Raw genomic sequence first — 19,027 nt, 5'->3', positions numbered from 1 at the left:
TTTGTTGTGAGATATACCAAATCATTATGGCATAATACTGAACTGTAGGTTCTTCATGATACAGAAGAGTGACTACTTCAAAGACACTGAACTGTGGTCTATACAAAGACCAATCTCTTCCTCGATGTCACTGTGATTTGAACTTAAGAGGGATCTGAATTCCCTTTCTCACAAAATTGTAGCCTTATAGCCTTCAAACTGTAGCCTTCATCAAGTTGGATATCCGAAACAGAGGTGATCTGAATCTTTTCACTGCCACTATTCACCGAAATCTCAGAGACATGCAAAGTTCTAGACTATGATTTATGTGAAGTGCCTTCAGCCCATATATAGTGGTTGGTCTTCATAAATAAGCCGACATGAGATCTTTACTTTGTTTAGAGACCGCCTTCAAGAGAGTGACTTGTGCTTGTCTTTATATATATATATATATATATATATATATATATATATATATATATATAGATGTATTGACACATGCTCAAGAAGAGCTCTTCATACATGACATTGACTCTTTGACTCTAATGATAAATCCTAAGGCTCTCAAAGGGAGCCACTAACAAATAAAATCTCTTGCTCATGAAACCCATGAAGCAAGCCTTACAATAATAATTTTATTTTCTTCTTTACATCATTCACGAAAGTCACAATTACATGTCATTATGAAGACCGAACCTAGTTACACTTTCAACACTCCCTCTTAACTAGGGAGGTATTCATAATGGTACTTGGTCATTCTCAATATGAAGAATTTCTCATAAGAAGAGTCGGATCGGTAACCCATCTGTATAGCATCATATCAATCAGCATTGTCACATAGCAAGGCCTTGACTATTGCTGGCGAGACCAATGATTCATAGACACCATAATCATTATCTCTCAAGGTACATACTCCACTCGGGTGTTCACTGAGTGTGACCTTCTTTGCACTATTCTTATCTTGGATAGCTAGTCCTCAAAGAATATCGGTCCACGACTACTCTTATCCTAAATGCCCTATCTCATCCTCAAAGAGTATCAGATGCCAAGTGATTACCCAATCCTCCATTTTGTCTTCCTAGGTGAAGACCAGAATGATGTGTTTATCTCTCCCTCTCAATTAGGGAGGACATATCAATTCAAATAAAGGAATGTACTCATTCCTACAGAAGGAAAGTACCTAAGCTCCCTCTTGGCCTAGGAATTTCCAAGTCTCTTCCAAGTAAAAATCTTGTTTTCATGCTCCCTCTTAATTAGGGACCTACAACAACTCCTCAACCAGTTGCTTGAAGAGCACCTTTCTTCGATGTCATGAATTTCTTTATCAAGGAGTCTTCATCTATTGTGGATTCTTCATAGGGCATAAACAATCCATCACTTTCATCCATGGGTCAGTCATGTCATTATTCCTTTCATCAAAAAGTGATCCATTAGTCTTCATCTGGCCTTTCTTTATGTCATGTTGCCTTCTTCATTCCATATTTTCCAGAAAGATCTTGCATCCTTCTATATGGTCCTCTTGGAAGTCATCCACAGTTATTCCCTTTGGCAGTCCTGCATAAGCCCGTCCAAATATTTGTTCAAAAATAAGAAATGAACAATTAAATCAAAATTACCTTTGTGATGGTCTTTCATCATGACATCTTCCAGTTTACACCAGCATCCTGCATACATGTTGACATATCTCCCAAAGATATCCATTGTCAATGGTCTCCATCTTTTTCGAACTTTCATCAAAGCCTGCATATCTTTCCAGGAGATTTCCTAGTCAAATCTTCTAGTCCTCAGATGTTGATTACATTTTCCATGGTTGCATAGTCCATGATCTCTTCCTTCCTTTCTTCACACATTTCATTCCCAGGAGCTTCCAATTAGAGTTTTCTTCTAAAGTACTGCCAACCACCTCATTTTCATATGACATATTATGTTGATTTCATCTAGTGTGACATATGCCTTCCTGCATCTTTTCAAAGGAGGAGATTGTTTTCCTTTGATCATGCTTATCAAGATAGATCATAGAAGTAGTGATCCATGTTACCTGCAACCATATGACATGAAATTATAGTATTGAATACAAGCATACATACCTCATTTACCTTTAGGTCATCTAGGCTTCTTTCAACAACTTCCTTGATTGAAAAGATCTTCAACCCCTTGATCTGCATTATTTCTTATGTCATCATACCATCATCCCATGAATTCCACAAGTTAGGGTTCCTGATGAAACACTTGCTTCCACTCTAGATCGGTAAATCCTTCAAAGAGGATTCCATCAAAGAATCTTGAGGATTTTTCATATCCCTATCTAGCAGATGTTTCCTTTTAACTTGATGTATGATGAGACTTGTCCTAGATGACTTCTTCCTTTCCTTCAGATTCCAATGAGGTTCCCAAGAGCTATAACCTTCACAGTTGACTATCATAGATTTTGTTCCAGTTGTCCTTCATGTTTCCCTATGGTTATATCATGAGCTCTTGCTTCTAATTATTTTCCTCTTTCAGCGTTCTCCACTTCTTCGGTGAAATGGATTTCTTCTCTATATTCCTTCTTATTGCCCTTCTTGTACTTAGGACAATCTTTCCTATAATGCCTATAGCATTGAATCTTAGCTATGAGGACCAAATTTTCCAAACTTCCCTTTCCTTCTTGCAAATGTTTGAATCCTTTCATTTTAACCTTCAACACTTTTTGCCCTCAACCTGTCTTCTTCTATCTTGCATAGAAACCACAAGTTGAATGGGATAGCCTTCTTATCATCATAGACATTTGTTACCTTGTTCATCAATTAGTTGTAAGAAGATTATTTCATCCCAGATCTTGCAATTGAGATCTTATGAAGATAACCCTTTATCCTTTGATACCTTCAATTTGTGTAGATCAGATCCAAGTGATATGATCCTCTTTATCACATCTTCAAGGAATAATTCTACGAGCTTATCTCATATCTATATATATATATATATATATATATAGAGAGAGAGAGAGAGAGAGAGAGAGAGAGAGATATCTTTGATGTCCCCAATACCGCTATATAAGGGGACCTTTCATAAAAATCCCTTTCCATGTATTCAGAGGAGACCTTTTCATTGATATGTTCAATGACTTTACCTTCTTCAAGGACTATGTCTATCCTCCTTTATCCATGCAAGGAATTTCGATGACCCAACCAACTTATAAATCTCCTTGCAAAACGAAGTCATTTTACCAAATTTGACTATAGAATGAAAGATACTTACTTGACAAGTGAAGATGAAATCTTCAACTTGATCACTTTGATGGTGGTGGTTGAAGAGGATGTATCAGTGCCCATTTTTGGATGATCTTCTTCCAAATGAAAAGCCCTTTTTCAATAAATGAGATTGCTCCTTTTATGATGTCAACGCCTTTAGATCTAGCTTCCTTTGTTGATGGTGATTGATGCGGATGTTTTGATGCTTCCTCAAATGATCTTCTTCAAGGATAAGGAGGGGATCCTTGCTGCAACAATAGGCAGCTTGCCTTATAGCTTTTGAAGATGATGATAATGCCTTCTCTCCTTCAAGATACTTCGACTTCTTTGGTAGGGAATGAGTGCAGATCATAAATGCTTCTAGGCTTTTGACTTTCTCCAAGATGATGTGATCTTCATCTTTAAAGTACTTCGAGCTACCTTGCTTTGTAGATAACTTGATAAGGGCCTTTGTGGTCTTTTGATGATGACTATAGGATCCAACACTTTCGTTGGTGTAGTCCAAGCCGTCAGATCTTAGATGGGTAGATCGAATAGCTATCGGGCGGAGGAGGTACTTGAAGGATAACGCCCGGGAGTAGTTTTTACCCAAGCAGAAATGGTTTATATCGGGTGGTCATCGAGCGGTAAGTGGTAAAGGTCGAAGCCCGCCCGATTCCATTCCTCGAGCGCCACGTAGCAGCGGAGGAGATGAACCGAGAGCAGACCTGCAGATATTTATGAGCGCGGGTGTATAATTTTGAAGTCTGATTTATGGCCAAAGTGGCGCAAGAGGAGACGTGACCATCAGAACTAAAACAGGGGACATTTCCCTGAAAATAGTAGTGGTGCAACTCAAGGCTAACACTAGCTCCTTCTGGGGATGAAAGCCTCCCTGTAAGGTTTCAAGAACTGCAGACTACTGCCTTTCCAGTAACAACCAAAACAAATTTATCTCCTATTGTTCCATTGGGCATGGAGTTTATTTGCATAGAAAACAATATTAAGGCCTTAAAGCCTCATATGAAGTAAAGTTTCAAAAACCGCCCATTGACTGGGCCATCAAAAACACCTTCCCCCTTCAAATTGTGCAGAATGAAAGTATTGTTCATCAGAACTTGAGCAATGACAAACGGTCCCGTCCATAAGGCATCAAATTTACCATGGTTGCCCTTCTTTTCCATCAATGCATCCCATTTGAGAACCCAGTCACCAACATGAAAACTATCCATTTTTGCCTTTCTATCAAAGGTTTCTTTGATCTTCTTCTGATGAATTCTTGACTTCTCAACCAGTTGTTCTCTAATCTATTGTAATTCAACCAAATTACTCATTCTCCTCGCCATGTCGTTCTCTTCATCCTGTTCTTCTTGTAAGAATTTGGCCACAGGGAGAATCAGTTAGATAGGAAAAACAGCATCAGCGCCATAAACCAGCTTAAATGGAGAATTTCCTATGGACTTCTTGTTGGTAACTCTGTCAGCCCACAGTGCAAACTTCAACTTGGAATCCCAGTTCTTTTTGTTGTCCTCCAGCAGTTTTTTGATTATCCTTACAAGACTCTTGTTAGATGATTCTGCCAAGCCATTGCCTTGAGGATAATATGAGGTAGAATGCACCAATTGAATGCCCATGGATTCACACATGTCCACCAATTCTTCTGCCCTGAAAGCTGCTGCATTATCAGTGACTAGTTTGGTTGGGCAACCAAATCTAGTGAAAATATTCTCATTCAAGAACTTTATGATAACCTGATGATTAGCATTTTTAGTGGGTATAGCCTCAATCCATTTGGTGAAATAATCAGTGGCTACCAAGATCCATTTGTGATGGCCACTGGAATGTGGATTGATCTCACCTATGAAGTCCAAGCCCCATTGTTGGAAGGGACCATTGGCGTGTACTGGCTTCAAGGGCAGAGATTTTAGTTGTTGTCTTCCTACAAACCTCTGACATTTGTCACAAGACTTCACAAAAGAAAACACATCAGAGAACAAAGTAGGCTAATAATACCCAGCTCTCAGGATCTTGTGGGTTGTGGTTTTCCAATAATGATGCCCTCCACAGATGCTAGAATGGAACTGGTGCATGACTTCCACAGATTGTCCTTTGTCTAGACATCTCAAGAGGATCCCTGATGGGTCTTTCCAATAAAGCAGGTTTTCATTAATGCAGAATTTGGTTGATATGAGCTTAATGGCCCGGGCTTGACTTGAGCTATGCTCTGGAGGGACTTCTAGCTTCTACAAAAAATGAACTACATTGAAATACCATTCACAGGTGGCTAGATTTTCAGCCAAAGACTAATTCTGCTCTTGCTCTTCTGCTGCTTCCTCTGTCCACTCACCACCTAAATTTGAACCCATGCAATTGATGTCTAACAAACTGCAATTTTCCTCAGCCATAAGCTTAGCCAAGCCTTGCCTTTGACAAGCTTGGTGGGCTTCACCTTTATGTTGAACTCTATGAATTTTGCAATCCATTTAACTCTCTTTCCATCAATATCTGGCTGAGTTAGGACATCTTTCACTGAGGTTGAAGGTACATACGCAACCACTTTGGAATGCAGAATATAAATTATGAATGCTTTTAAAGATTTTATGAGAGCATAAGCTTGTTTTTCAATAAGGTCATACCTTAGTTTAGCATCCCTCAGAGTTTTGTTGAAAAAGGCCATAGGGTGCTCTACACTTTCATCCTTTTTCTGCAATAGAACTACTACAAGTGTATCATAAGAGGCAAAAGAGAAGATATAAAACTCCCTGGTATAATCTGGACTGATTAGAGTGGGAACTTCCATGATAGCTTGTTTGATGGCTTCAAAAGAGCTTCTTGCACCATCTATCCATTTTATTTTTGATCCTTTCTTCAGCAGGTAAGTGATGTGCTTCACTAGCTCTGCAAAGTTTGGAATAAACCTCCTGACAAAGTTAATCCTACCCAGGAAAGACTGAATGTCCCTTTTTGACCTTGGGATGGACAATGTCTGAATTGCTTGAACTCCTGCTGAATCGATCTTCACACCTTCAGCAGAAACAATATGTCCCAAAAGTTTGCCTTCTTCTAGAGAAAAATGTGACTTCTTTGGGTTCACAGAAATTCCAAACTGTTTGCATTTTAGAAACACCTTCTTCAAATGCTACAAATGGTCCTTATGACTGCTGGAAAACATTGTTATGTCATCAAGGTAAATAAGGACAAACTTGTCCTTCTCTCCCACAAAGGCTATGTCCATGGCCCTCTGAAAAGTAGTCCTAGGATTCATCAATCCAAAAGGCATCTTGGAGTACATGAAAGTGCCCCAAGGAGTAGTGAAGGTAGTCTTTTCCTGATCTTCTGGATGTACAGCAATCTGATTGTAACCTGAAAATCCATCTAAGAAAGACATGACTCTAGCCCGTGAAACTTTTTGCAGCAAGTGTTCCATCTTAAGCAGGGGGTAGTTGTCTTTTTTAGAGCATTTGTTCAGATCCATGAAGTCAACGCAAAGCCTGATTTCTCCATTCTTCTTTCTTACTACCACAAGGTTAGCTATCCACTTTGAATACCTTAGGGGAACTATGATCTTGGCATCCAACAGCTTCTTAATTTCCTTTTCAATCAAACGCAAAAAGAGAGGGCTAATAGGTCTTAATTTCTGCTTAAAAGGGATGGTGTTCTTCTCCAGTGGAATCTCATGCTGAATGATGTTGGTGTCATAGATCTTAAGATCATTATACTCCCAAGCAAAAATATCAGCAAATTGTTTCATCAGGGTGCAATACTCGGAACTTTGGGCAGAAGACAAGTGAGTGGACAGACTTATTTACTTTGGATGGGTTGGACACCCTACATTATGTCTATGAACTGCAGACTCATTTTCTTTTTTGGCAAGCTTATAAGGTACATCATTATGATCAAACAGGTTCTCTAGGGGCACCAATCCTTTGGGTATATGGTTACTAGGCAGTTGAACAATGCTATCCTAACCAATCTCGTCTTTTAGCTTGGACTGGTTGCATTCTTCAATGGTTTCGTTTTCTTGGTCAATGTGCATTTCGGCAAAATTCATCAATGACTTGTAAAAACCTTAATTTCATCATCATCTTAAAAAAATTTCCAGTATTTGACATTGTCAGGCAGAGATGGTTTATATTTCACGTAAACTTCATAAGTCAATTTAGGAGGCAAAGGAGGAATAAACGTGCTAGCAGACATAGCAAGGGAATCAACAAGTTGGTTCTTCATTCTAGGGATGTAAGAAATGCTAAAACTATTAAAAGAACCCTTGAGCTTCCATACTTCATCTTTGTATGCTTTCAACCTTGGATGCTTTACTTGGAAAGTTTTGATGACTTGCTGAATGATAAGGTCTGCATCTCCAAACACCTTCAGACCTTTGATGCCCATTTCTTTAGCAGCGTTTAAGCCCAATATCAAGGCTTCGTACTCTGCTAAGTTATTTGTGACCTGAAAAGTTAACCAGTTTCCTAAGCTGCATGGAGGCCAACTGGGATTCTTCAATCTGAAGAATACAGACTCCAAAATCAATGTCGACAACATAGATGGGATGATTAGTGGAATTCCTTTCATCATTGATGATATAAGCCAACTAAGCTTCTCTGTATAATCTCCTACTCTCACCTCCAAAAACTGGGATAGTAGCATATGACAGATCATTTTGCAATGTTCCACCTAATCTCTTGATCCAACATCTGGAAAGCAACATGCCAAACTTGGTGGGTACATCTGCTACCACAATATCCATCATCATGCTCTTCCTGGGCAGCTGAGACAAGGTGATGGCTAGGTCTTTGATTAACCCCAAACATTTCACTTTTCTAGAGTCAAAAGAAAACAGGTCATGATAAGACTTGGTAATGTCAAGACCCAACTCATCCATGACAGCCTTGGGCATTAGATTATGGCTGGCTCCTGTGTCCAAAAGGCAATTGTGAAGTATTTTGTCATGGATAGTCAGAGACATAGAATGATGGGGAGCTGTCATCACAATTTTCAATCATTGGGCTGAAAACAACAGTTGGTTTGTCGTCTTGCAAATTTACATAGTCAATGGAGGCTTGAATGGCTTTAGGCTCAAGGGCCTTGAGGATAGATCTCTTGAAGGACTCATTCTTCACTAGTTCAATCAAAGGTATAGGTATGCTTAGCTTTTGAAGTTTTGATTCAAAACTAAAAGGAGAAAGAGACTTGTCAAGGCCTCTTACCTCGTGAGTTGGAGCTTTGAGGATGATGGAATCAACTGCGAGTCGTTTCTGCTTATTAGTTTGTTGTATTGCAAGGACAGCAACTCTCCGAACAGGGGTTTCCTTGGCATTATTCATCTTCAACCTCAGATCATATCTGTGTTGATCATCAGTTTGCATAACAGCTCCACCATCCCACTCTTGGCTGATTTGGTCATTGAATAATGACTTTTCATAGGCAGCTAAGGTCAAAAAGGAGGCACTGCCTTTGTCTTCCAGACAATGGATCTCATCATCTTCTTCAAACTGCTCTTCTTCCATGACTACATTTTGGAAAGGGGTCTTAACCCTTTGGTCTTCATTGGCATTTTTGCTTCTTTGCAGAATCTGCAACTGCTCATTAGTTCTATATGGATTTGGATATCTAGGAGCAAAGGTATTAGGAACTCTTCCTTTCCCAGGGTGTTGCTCAACCTTTAATTTGGAGATTTCAAAAGCTAATGACTCTATCATCTTGGTCATTTTATCTATCTTGGGATCTGAAGATGATGAAGATTTGCCCCTCTGTCTCCTTCTATCAATATTCCCCTTGAGCTTCTCTGTGGCCATAATGTTTGATTCTACTTCCAAGGCTGCATCCTGCATATCAACCAAGGTAGCACATCGTCTCTCCCTCAACAGTAGACAGAAGTCAGAATCAAAGGCATTGGCATAGGTGAGTTTAGCAGAGGTAGTGGTGGGTTTTACCTCAACTGTTATCTTATTGTACATGCGGTTAAACCTCTTATTAAAATCGGACAACAACTCACCATTTTCTCTCTTTAAGTTCCCAAACTCGGTGTGGTAGTAGAGTAGATCCTTCTTATCCCCCCAATGCTTTAGGAATGCATCATCTAAAGCCTCAATATCTGTTATAGACCTTGGGGTTAGTTCTCTGAACCATTTTCTAGCCTCTCCATCTAGACTTTGGACAAAGACTCTCATCCATACATCATCTTCACTAATGTCTAGGTTATCAGCATAACTATAAAATGATTCAAGATGTTCCTCAGCTGTAACACCTTCAGTCCCAGTGAACTTAGGCATATACTTCTGATATTCTCCAGTAGGCATGGCATTCAAAGGAGTGGGCAGTACTAGGGGTCCATACCTAGCAGCTATGATTCTTTCCATTTTGGTAGGTGCTGCCATAGCTGTGGTGGCTATAAGGGTACTGGAAGTCTGAATGACAGAGGGTTGAGAAGTGACTGATAGGATTAAAGGAGTATGATGGATAGGAGAGGCTTCCTTTGGGCTTACAACGAAAGAAGAACCTAAAGAATAAGGAGTTCTATGAATCTCTGAGATTTTTCTTCACTGCTAGTATTAGATGCTATACTCTCAACATGTATTTGTTCTATTACAGGATTTTCTTGAAGAGATATAGAATATTGTTTAGAGCTACCTGAACCTGATGCTCCTTTCTGCAACGCCTTTCTTTCTTTGATGATTTTTTCAGGGTCAGGTACTGGGTCAGCTCATGGATTTTGAGGATTTCTCCGAGTATGCCTCACAAACTGAGCCAGAACTATGGAGTGGAGTCGCCAAAAGGTTCGTCCTCCAGTAGAGTTGCCAAATAGATGACTACAACCCAAACAGTGTCCAGACTCTGTCTATTATCAAAGCTAGATCTGTGTCGTCCCCCAAGGAAGCTGAGCTTCAGTCTCCTCTCCCCAACAACGGCGCCAATTATGTTAACACTCCAGGAAACTCTCTTAGGTTGTAGCTCGGAGATGCCTGGCAACATATAAATCTTCAATATCGTTCTCTGAACTACTGGAATGGATTGGGGTTTGGATCAAGTCAGATGACTGTTCAACTCTGTTTTCACTCAAGACATGCATGAACACCCTCAGCTTGACAAGGCTTTCGACCATTAATGCTCAATAGTTTATAGATTCAATAAATAGATGGAGAATCCTAACTGTACCGGCAGATACATACATAAACACATATGAATGGCTAGCTACAGAAAGTAAATGAAGCTTGCAAATCTAGTTTATCAATGCAGAGATAAGATGACAGTTATCTGGCATTAGATACAGAAGAAAACATGAATAACCTATTCAAGCGCAGGCTTAAAACAGAGAAGAAGATGGGAATTGAACATGTAACAGCGAAAGAAGCTTGCATTACTGGAATGAAGATGAGACACTGGGAGGAACAGAGTATCCACAGTCCCCAAAAGTTGAACCTCTATTCCTTCGAACTTTCGGCCATTTATAGGCTTTTTACAATACTCTCAAACTCTCTGAGGCTTGAGATGTCTTAATCTGTCCCCTTTGTCTTCTAACTACTTGATGCCATAACTAGACAAACATGAGCTCAGAGAGCTCTCTTTCTAACAAATACGGTAATCAAATTCTAGTAATTTCACCGCGCTGTCAGGTGGTTCACTCGTGCAGCGTGCCAGCGCGTTCCATGATCATTTCTGTTGGTTCTGATGCATCGTGCTGTTGTTTTTTCCCCTTTTAGGCCATGCATTTTGCTATTTCAGTTCATTGTCCGAACTATCCAAAACACTGACAAAGCCAACAAATTTTCTCCCCGGGTGACTAGTGGGAAGTGGGGTACGGAGGTCGTTGGATGGTGTTCAGGTGGCGGAGGATGAACTATGGTGATTGTGAACAAGGGTTGTTGGATCGGGAGGAATGGACAGGGGAGATCAATCCCCGGAGGCTTGAAGTCGTGGCGGGAGTGGAATAAGTCCGAGCCGTTAGATCTTAGATGGGTAGATCGAACGGCTATCAAGCGGAGGAGGTGCTCGAAGGATAACGCCCGGGAGCAGTTTTTACTCAAGCGGAAATGGTTTATATCGGGCAATCACTGGGCGGTAAGTGGTAAAGGTCGGAGCGCGCCCGATTCCATTCCTCGAGCGCCACATAGCAGCAGAGGAGATGAACCAAGAGCAGACCCGCCGATATTTATGAGCCCGGGTGTATAATTTTTTAATCCGGTTTATGGCCAAAGCAACGCAAGAGGAGACGTGGACCATCAGAGCTAAAACAGGGGAAATTTCAATTAAAATAGCAGCAGTGCACCTCAAGGCTAACAGGTTACATGGAGAAGCCAAGGCCAAAAAAGAGAGCATCCAAAGTTAAAAAGTTACCAAGATCAAAGAAGATAACACCGAAATTAATATAAACACCACAATCAATGAAGAAAACAACCAAATTTATTTAAGACACTGAGATCAAATAAGCAGTGTTGCAAAAATCGCGATTTTTTGAGTTTGGAGATATTATCGCCCGATTTTTATGCTAAAAATTTTTTCACAAAAAATCATGCGATTTTTGGGGAAAAATCTTTGGGAAGAAAAAAAAACCAAAAAAAAAAGAGGAGGCAGCGGTGACACAACCTACCCAAGGTACCCCTGTCACCAATAGAGGAGGTGATCTACCTCCTGTAGCTCCTAGTTCTTCAGCTTCTAGAGCACAGCAGAGTCCACTACCAACTCCACCGGCATCTACATCTAGAGGGGTAAAGGAAATCAGTAGTATTAGACTTTAGTTATTTGGTTCATTTCATTGTATATGACATTATGACTCATGATATGAGATACATTATTATATTTTTTGTTGATATTTTGAGGCTGAGTTAGACTCAGGAGTCAGGACTTACTATTCAAGACATGATTCACTATTATGTGTGATGTAGCACTAGAAATTATATTACACATCTTATATATTAGTTCTTTTATCATATTTATGTGTCAATGTATTTATTTTATGTTGTAGATGCTTTAGATATTAAAAAATTTGAAAAAAAAAAATGAATATTTTTGTATGTTACAATTTTTTCCCGATTTTTACCGATTTTCTTCCCAATTTTTACGATTTTTTCCAATTTTTTCCCCTCGCCGATAATATCCCGATAACGATTACTGCAACATTGCAAATAAGAGAGCATCCAAAAATTTATAAAAGACACCATGATCAAAGAAGAGAACATCAAAATTACATAACATGCAGACTCAATGGCCTGCCCTTAGCTCAACATTCCATAGTTTTAAAAACAGGCCTGGTTCGACTTGGAACTGGTCAACTGGCCAAGTTGATAGGTGAAGTCGATTCAGCCTTCAACTCTGCTTAGGGGGACACTGTAATCCAACTCTGTTCTGGACAGGCCAAGTCACCTCCAGACCCCAGCAGAAAACAGAGATAGGATAACAATGTAATTCTGGGATTGAGCATTTGGTCCCTGATGATGATCACTGTGAGGGATCAAAATGTTGAGATAAAAACCAATAGTAGCACAAATTCCTCTCTTTCGCTAAAATTTGCCATGACCCATTTTCTCGTATTTTGTTTGCCCAATTTATATTCAACAGAATATTGTGACAGTGATGAAAAATTAGAACATAAATTTTATTTTTACATTCCTAAATAGCGTTTTTATTGTTTTGCCAGTTTTGAAATTTTAACCCAATTGCAAAGTCACTCGAGATAAACAGCTCTCCTGTGCCACGATCTTGTTTTCTATTGAGCTACCTTGTTGATAATACATTTTGAATGATTTAGCAAATTTCCATTCCCTATGAAATTGAATGCTTGTATGTCACTACATAAAATAAGGAGTTGATTAACACTTGGAATTCTAAAATTCATATATATCCTTGAGACACAAGACTCTGCACGGTCAGAAAAAAGCATTGAAATCAGTAATGCACTATCCTCTATTGCCTCCACAAAACTCAGACAAATATTTGAGCCTTTTTTCAATTTATTTGTAGGGGTCCAATAGAAGAAATATTTGAACCAAGTGGTAATTAGGTGTGTGCCACTTGTTTACATTTGTCAAGCAAAGCAGATCCATGTTCTTTCAGTTAACAAGTAGCAATTAGATTCAGTGAACTTTCTTTGGTTCTATTACATATCAAAATCTTGGGCTTTTTCAAAGGATTACATCATTTCCCTCTACTGGGGTTTGACTCTAGAGAGGGATCCCATCAAGTTACATCTTTATTACATGAAATGTTTACATACCTTAGTATTTACAATGTCACAAGCGAGGGTACTGCATGTGCATGAAAAGATAATGGAGTATTTATTTATTTCAAGCCTTTTGAGTCAGCAGTGGACTTGAGTTGTATTGCACTTTTGTTGCTGATATGTATTGCACAAGGTGCCATTTTGATATATTCACTCTTACATGGTATATAGATGAGCAAACTTCACGTATTTTATCTCTAATGGTTTGGAATCTTAAAAATATTATTTTTCAGTAAAATTTAATTATTTTATTACATTTTTGAAAACCAAGTCATTGAAATGAAACCAGTCCAAATTGATCAAAGTCCAAGTTGAAACCCGAGTTGATTAGCGCTTGAGTTGGAGTCTGGATCCGAGTTTTAAAACTATGGGTCAAACTACTCTCCAAGACCTCTCATTTAGGAAGACTGGAAGCCATTACCTTGGTCTTCAAGGTCCATTGTCAATTATCAATTCATATAAAAGGCAACAAGAATGTCCAATTGCTTCTACAAACCTCCATGTATGTGAAACAAAAGCTCCAAACCATTAGTAAAATGAGAATATAAATTATTGTATTCAAAAGGTGACAAGCATCATTTGGACCAAGAGTCTTCCAAAGGTACCCCTCTATCTTGTCAATACGGAGGCCAAAACAAAGGTGTGAGGGGCATCCCTAAGACTTCTGCAAAATTACCTGGAGTGCAGACCTGTCCTGTGATTGCCTCATACATGGACAAAGTGGCTAATTGAATTTAATATGAAATCCCCAATCATTGTACTGAATCAAGAAAAGATGACATCGAACTATGTCAAAGGCTTTCTAAAAGTATATAAAGCAACAAAATCCCAGATTTTTTCTAGCCTGAGCCTCTTAAATAGTAGTTCTTAAAGTAGGTACTAGAGATATGACAACGCATATGGAACCCTCAACAAAAACCAGGATGCATGTTTGGCTCAAAGCATCCTTCATTCATTAAAGTTTCCCAAGTAAATCTGAAGAATGTAAGCATAGCTTCGCTAAGGCATTCTCAATCATAATTTTGCAAAAACTCAGATTGATGTATCACTAAATTTATGGTTATCATGAAAGAAATTTACATCAAGGAGCATGGAAATTCAAAGAAAACTACATCATTAAAGAGTCATCCATGTAGAACAGAAGGATTTTCCCATTATGCTTTTGGACTTAACATAGAGGGGTCTTCTATATCATAATTGTTATTGATTCAATACAAATATAAAGGATAAAATTAGCTTTGCATAAGCAGTAGTAGCAAAATGTTCTTTAATAAACTTTGCCGAATTAAAAAGTGAAAAAAAAAAAGTAAACTACACATCTTTATCAAAAACCTAGTCCGACAACTCAAATGTGCAAACTACCTTCCAAATGGAATGTGAATAAAAAATGCATCCTTTTCATTTGTAAATCGACCAGTGATACTATGCTGTGATTTTGTTTCTTTTGTACGGCATCTCTTCTCAAATATTGTAATAATTAATTGGCATTGCAACCAAAGCACACTAGAGAGAACAAACTATTAGGAATATAAATCGATTGGAAAAACAAAATTACATATAAAGCTCAAATTCCAAAGGACATCCAATATGGACTACAATTTCACATATGTAATTACAATACCTTATTTGTCATTGTTGCCGAGAATAAATATGTCTTTCTCTCCCTAGGAATAACCTTAAGGATTTCATCAATTTCTTGTTCAAAATCCATGTTCAACAACCTGTCTGCTTCATCTAACACCTAAAATTCAAAAACACATGATGTTAAATGTTTGAAGAAAATGACAAGGTTACTAAAAGACACCTCAAGCTAAAGAAGAAAATAAACATAACAATCAATGTCCCTTTCAAAAATGTCCTTCAAAGAGTGAGGCTTGTACTAAAGAAAATATATATCTATATATATAGACATTTGGTTGTGGTGGAGTGGTAAGACCAAACAATTCACCACAATAAGACCAAAGCTAAAAAAAACGAACAAGAACCAACACCAAATAACCAGATGGCTCTAGCCATGAACCCTGGGCGATTTTGACCAAGTAGATGACCCTCAAGTACTTCCAAGTGTGAACCCTTGGTAACTTTGAGAAATAGATACCCCTCGACACGATGTCCAAGCAAAAGGAAATGTTTCACCTCATGCGAGGGGTTTCTTTGTACTTAATAACTTATCAATGTAACTATAAGCTTTGAATTTATTTTCCATTTACATCCAACAATAATCTTTCCTTGAGGATGTTCAAAAAGATCCTAACTTTCTTGATGGCTTGCTAGTTGTCATATCCTTGTAGATCCCATACCTTAATAATGATTGAATCCTTCGGGGAGGCGGGAGCGAGAAGGGTAATAATAAACCTCGAAGCAAAGACAGAAATAAAGTTTGCATGGGGACTAGGCAACGCCATGAACAATCAAGCAAAAGCTCTCTCCCTTTGGCAGGGTCTAAACATCAACGTTTCTAATGGTCTCCTCGATGGCCTTTTGCAGTGCGTTGGGAGCAAGGGCGGTTGGTAGGAAGTTATGGAACAGGTGTGACAGCCGCAATTCGAAGGCCATGATCTATGACAGGTGGGAGATGCGTCCTCGGTTATTTCCCTGGAGTTTTAATACAGTTCCATTCGCGAGGTGGGAAAGTACCATCATAGTTCACTCTAGGCTTGTTTCGACAATGGAGGAGATGGAGGGTAGCTATTTCGCCATGATGCAGAATCCATTCGCATGAATGAAGGATAAGACGGGAAGGAATGTCAGCATTAACCAGGCAAATATTTATAGCAGATAGTTGCAAACGGTAAATCAGATCTTGTTAGTTCAGGGTAGATTAGCCAAGAAAATGGCATCTGCTAGCAATGGTGGTGGTAGCAGAGCCGATTTGGGTCACAACGAGAGTTTAGAAGACATGGTCGACAGCTCCTGTATGCATGTCATAAAGGAAATTGTAAAAGAAATCAATGAGAAAATGGCGGTTTTGTATGCCCAATTGTTGGGACTCGGCAAAGACATGGAATTATTGCAGAAAACTATGGAGAGCCTGTGTACAGACGTGATGAGTCTGGGACAAAAGGTGGAGAACATTGAAGTCAAAGTCGAGACTGCAACAATCGAGGTGTTGAAAGAAGTATTCGGATTTGGGGACGGCTTTGTCCCTCATGCTGAAGGTGTTGAGTACGTTGTTGTTCAGGCCATGGAACCTGGGGTGGGCAATGTTGAAGAACTGGTTACGACTGCAGACGAAGCCTCGAGAGAAATTGATCCTGGAAGCAGTGGGTAGAAGTTTTCTTTTAAGTTATATCTATGTTTTGTCGATTTATAGAATTTGGTGGGGTTTTTTGGAAAGTCTACAGTATAGGCTATGTACAAAGCTCGTTTGTAAATAACATTGGTAGCAATAGGATCCTTATTCAGGTTAAAATGATGAACATTTTTGAGAGCTTGCTCTCCAAGATTGTATGGGACCTGACCCTTTTCCAATTTATCTAATGAAAATGCTACCCGTTCTATTTTAAAAAATGATTGAATCCTTGAATTTAAATTACTAGGGCACGATTACTGAAGTCAAAGTCGAGACTGCAACAATCGGGATGTTGAAAGAAGTATTCGAATTTAGGGACGGCTCTATCCCTCATGTTGAAGGTGTTGCGGACACTGTTGTTCGGGACTTAGAACCTGGGGTGGGTGGTGTTGAAGAATTGGTTACGACTACAAATGAAGCCTTGAGAGAAAATGAACATGGAAGCAGCGGGTAGAAGTTTTCTTTTAAGTTACATCTATGTTTTGTTGATCTATAGAATAAGTGGGGTTTTTTTGGAAAGTCTACAGTATAGGCTATGTACAAAGCTCATTTGTAAATAATGTTGATAGTAATAAGTTCCTTCTTCAAGTTAAAATGATGAACATTTTTGAGAGCTTGCTCTCCAAGATTGTATGGGACCTGGCCATTTTCCAATTTATCTAATGAAAATGCTACCCATTCTATTTAAAAAAAAAAATGATTGAATCCTTGAATTTAAATTACTAGGGCACGATGTCCACATGGGGTAGCTCAAGCGGCAAGGGCCGTGGAAATGAAGTCTCACCGAACCGGAAGTCTTGGGTTCAAATCTTGGGCTACCCTTCCCCCGTAGAGGGGTACATAATGGACATGTAAATCGGAGAGTCCCACCCCAACTTACAAAAAGAAAAATTACTAGGGCACGATCACTGATATGCACATATTTAATGGATCCAAAGGAAGATAAATATACATCAGTTTCTTCAAAAGAATACAAATAGTATATCGTTCAACATGACATATAAATATTAAAAATACATAAAACATATGTGATGTATAAAACTGCATATGTGATTGCATTAGAGTGATATTATTTTTGCCCGCGGGGCTTTGGATTGACGGGGAATGGGAGCACTATTAAGGAACTCCTTGCAATAGGTCCCCCCTGGTTATTAGCCTACATGGGAAAAAAAAGTGATATTACTTCTAAATCAAATTCAATGTAGAAGTTGAGTTGGTCGTCAAAATACTCCTATATTACATTCAAAAGTAGATTTGCATGCATAAGCCTCTATGCATCCAGTCAAAACTTCCCAAGTCCCTACAAGAAGGTGCATGCCTACAAAGCATGGGGTTACATTTGAGCCCTAAACATCATCAGCTCAAAATCATGAACATAAAATATTATTCCTAATAAAGCTATAATATGATTCCTGGTAAAGTTGTAAAATAATCCAAATGATCATTTATCGTCGCTGGTTTTGGAAGTGGTTCACAGGGAAAAGGTGTTGAAGAACAATCCCTAGTTTTGAGGGAGCCTTGCATCGTATATGTGGCCTCGTCACGGATTTTTTATCCCAACGGTAAGGCCTTATGTTCTCTGCTAATTTGTGCGAAGTTTTTGAAACCTCCCTCTTCATTTCTGGAATGTAGATTCTCTTCAACCTATTGGGGAGTTTCTGGGAAATTATTTCAACCTCCTCGGAGACAATTTCAATATTTAAAACCACTTACACAAGGATTTGTGTTGAGGTGATTATGAGTTCTTGCCTCCTAAGAAAAAATTCTTCTAGATGTGCTAGGCATTATTTGGACTCAAAGGCTCCCAACCTAGTGGATTAACACAAAGCAATGACATCCCATCATTGACCCTAAGAATGTCCAAGAAGCACACCAGCTCAAAGCCCTGTGTGGATCAAGCTAAATTCTAACATTGTGTATTGAGAGCAAGTTGACGTACTTGAGACATAGCAATGACTTCCCAAGGACCTTTCAAATATTCCAAAGGAAAGTTATCTCCAGCTAATATGAAATTCAATTGGTGAATAAAAATCTCCCAATGGTGGTCAAATTCTGATAATAAAGCACCACTAAGAATTTTATATCTATTAGATAAATATACTTTGTCTTTGTGCTCATATTCAAATAGCTATTTAAGAGAAATGAAAAAAATAATAACACTAGACACAATTTTAAACACATCATATACAAGATTTCAACGGCAGAAAAAAGCCCTCACAAGGAATAATATCAATAGATCCATCCAAAGATCTATTTAATTACAATGCTCACAGTGCATTTCACTCATGCATTGGTTTCTTAGACTTGCATGGAGTTCTTAATTGCCTCAGA

General features: G+C 38.8%; 1 protein-coding gene across 1 annotated transcript in view; it reads right to left on the bottom strand.

Annotated features, from left to right (window-relative positions):
- Positions 1-19,027, bottom strand: part of LOC149138249 (DEAD-box ATP-dependent RNA helicase 10-like) — a 263,262-nt gene that overhangs the window by 21,703 nt on the left and 222,532 nt on the right. The window contains exon 4 of the mRNA XM_089450307.1: positions 15,026-15,145. Coding sequence (XP_089306433.1) covers positions 15,026-15,145 — 120 coding nt within the window. The remainder of the gene's footprint in view (positions 1-15,025; positions 15,146-19,027) is intronic.

Source organism: Pinus tabuliformis, chromosome X, assembly GCF_031772625.1.
Source record: "Pinus tabuliformis cultivar Carrire ecotype Pingquan chromosome X, CPIR1, whole genome shotgun sequence".
Lineage (NCBI taxonomy): Eukaryota > Viridiplantae > Streptophyta > Pinopsida > Pinales > Pinaceae > Pinus > Pinus tabuliformis.
Note: the sequence above shows the minus strand (reverse complement) of the source record. Positions and strands in the feature narration are given on the sequence as shown.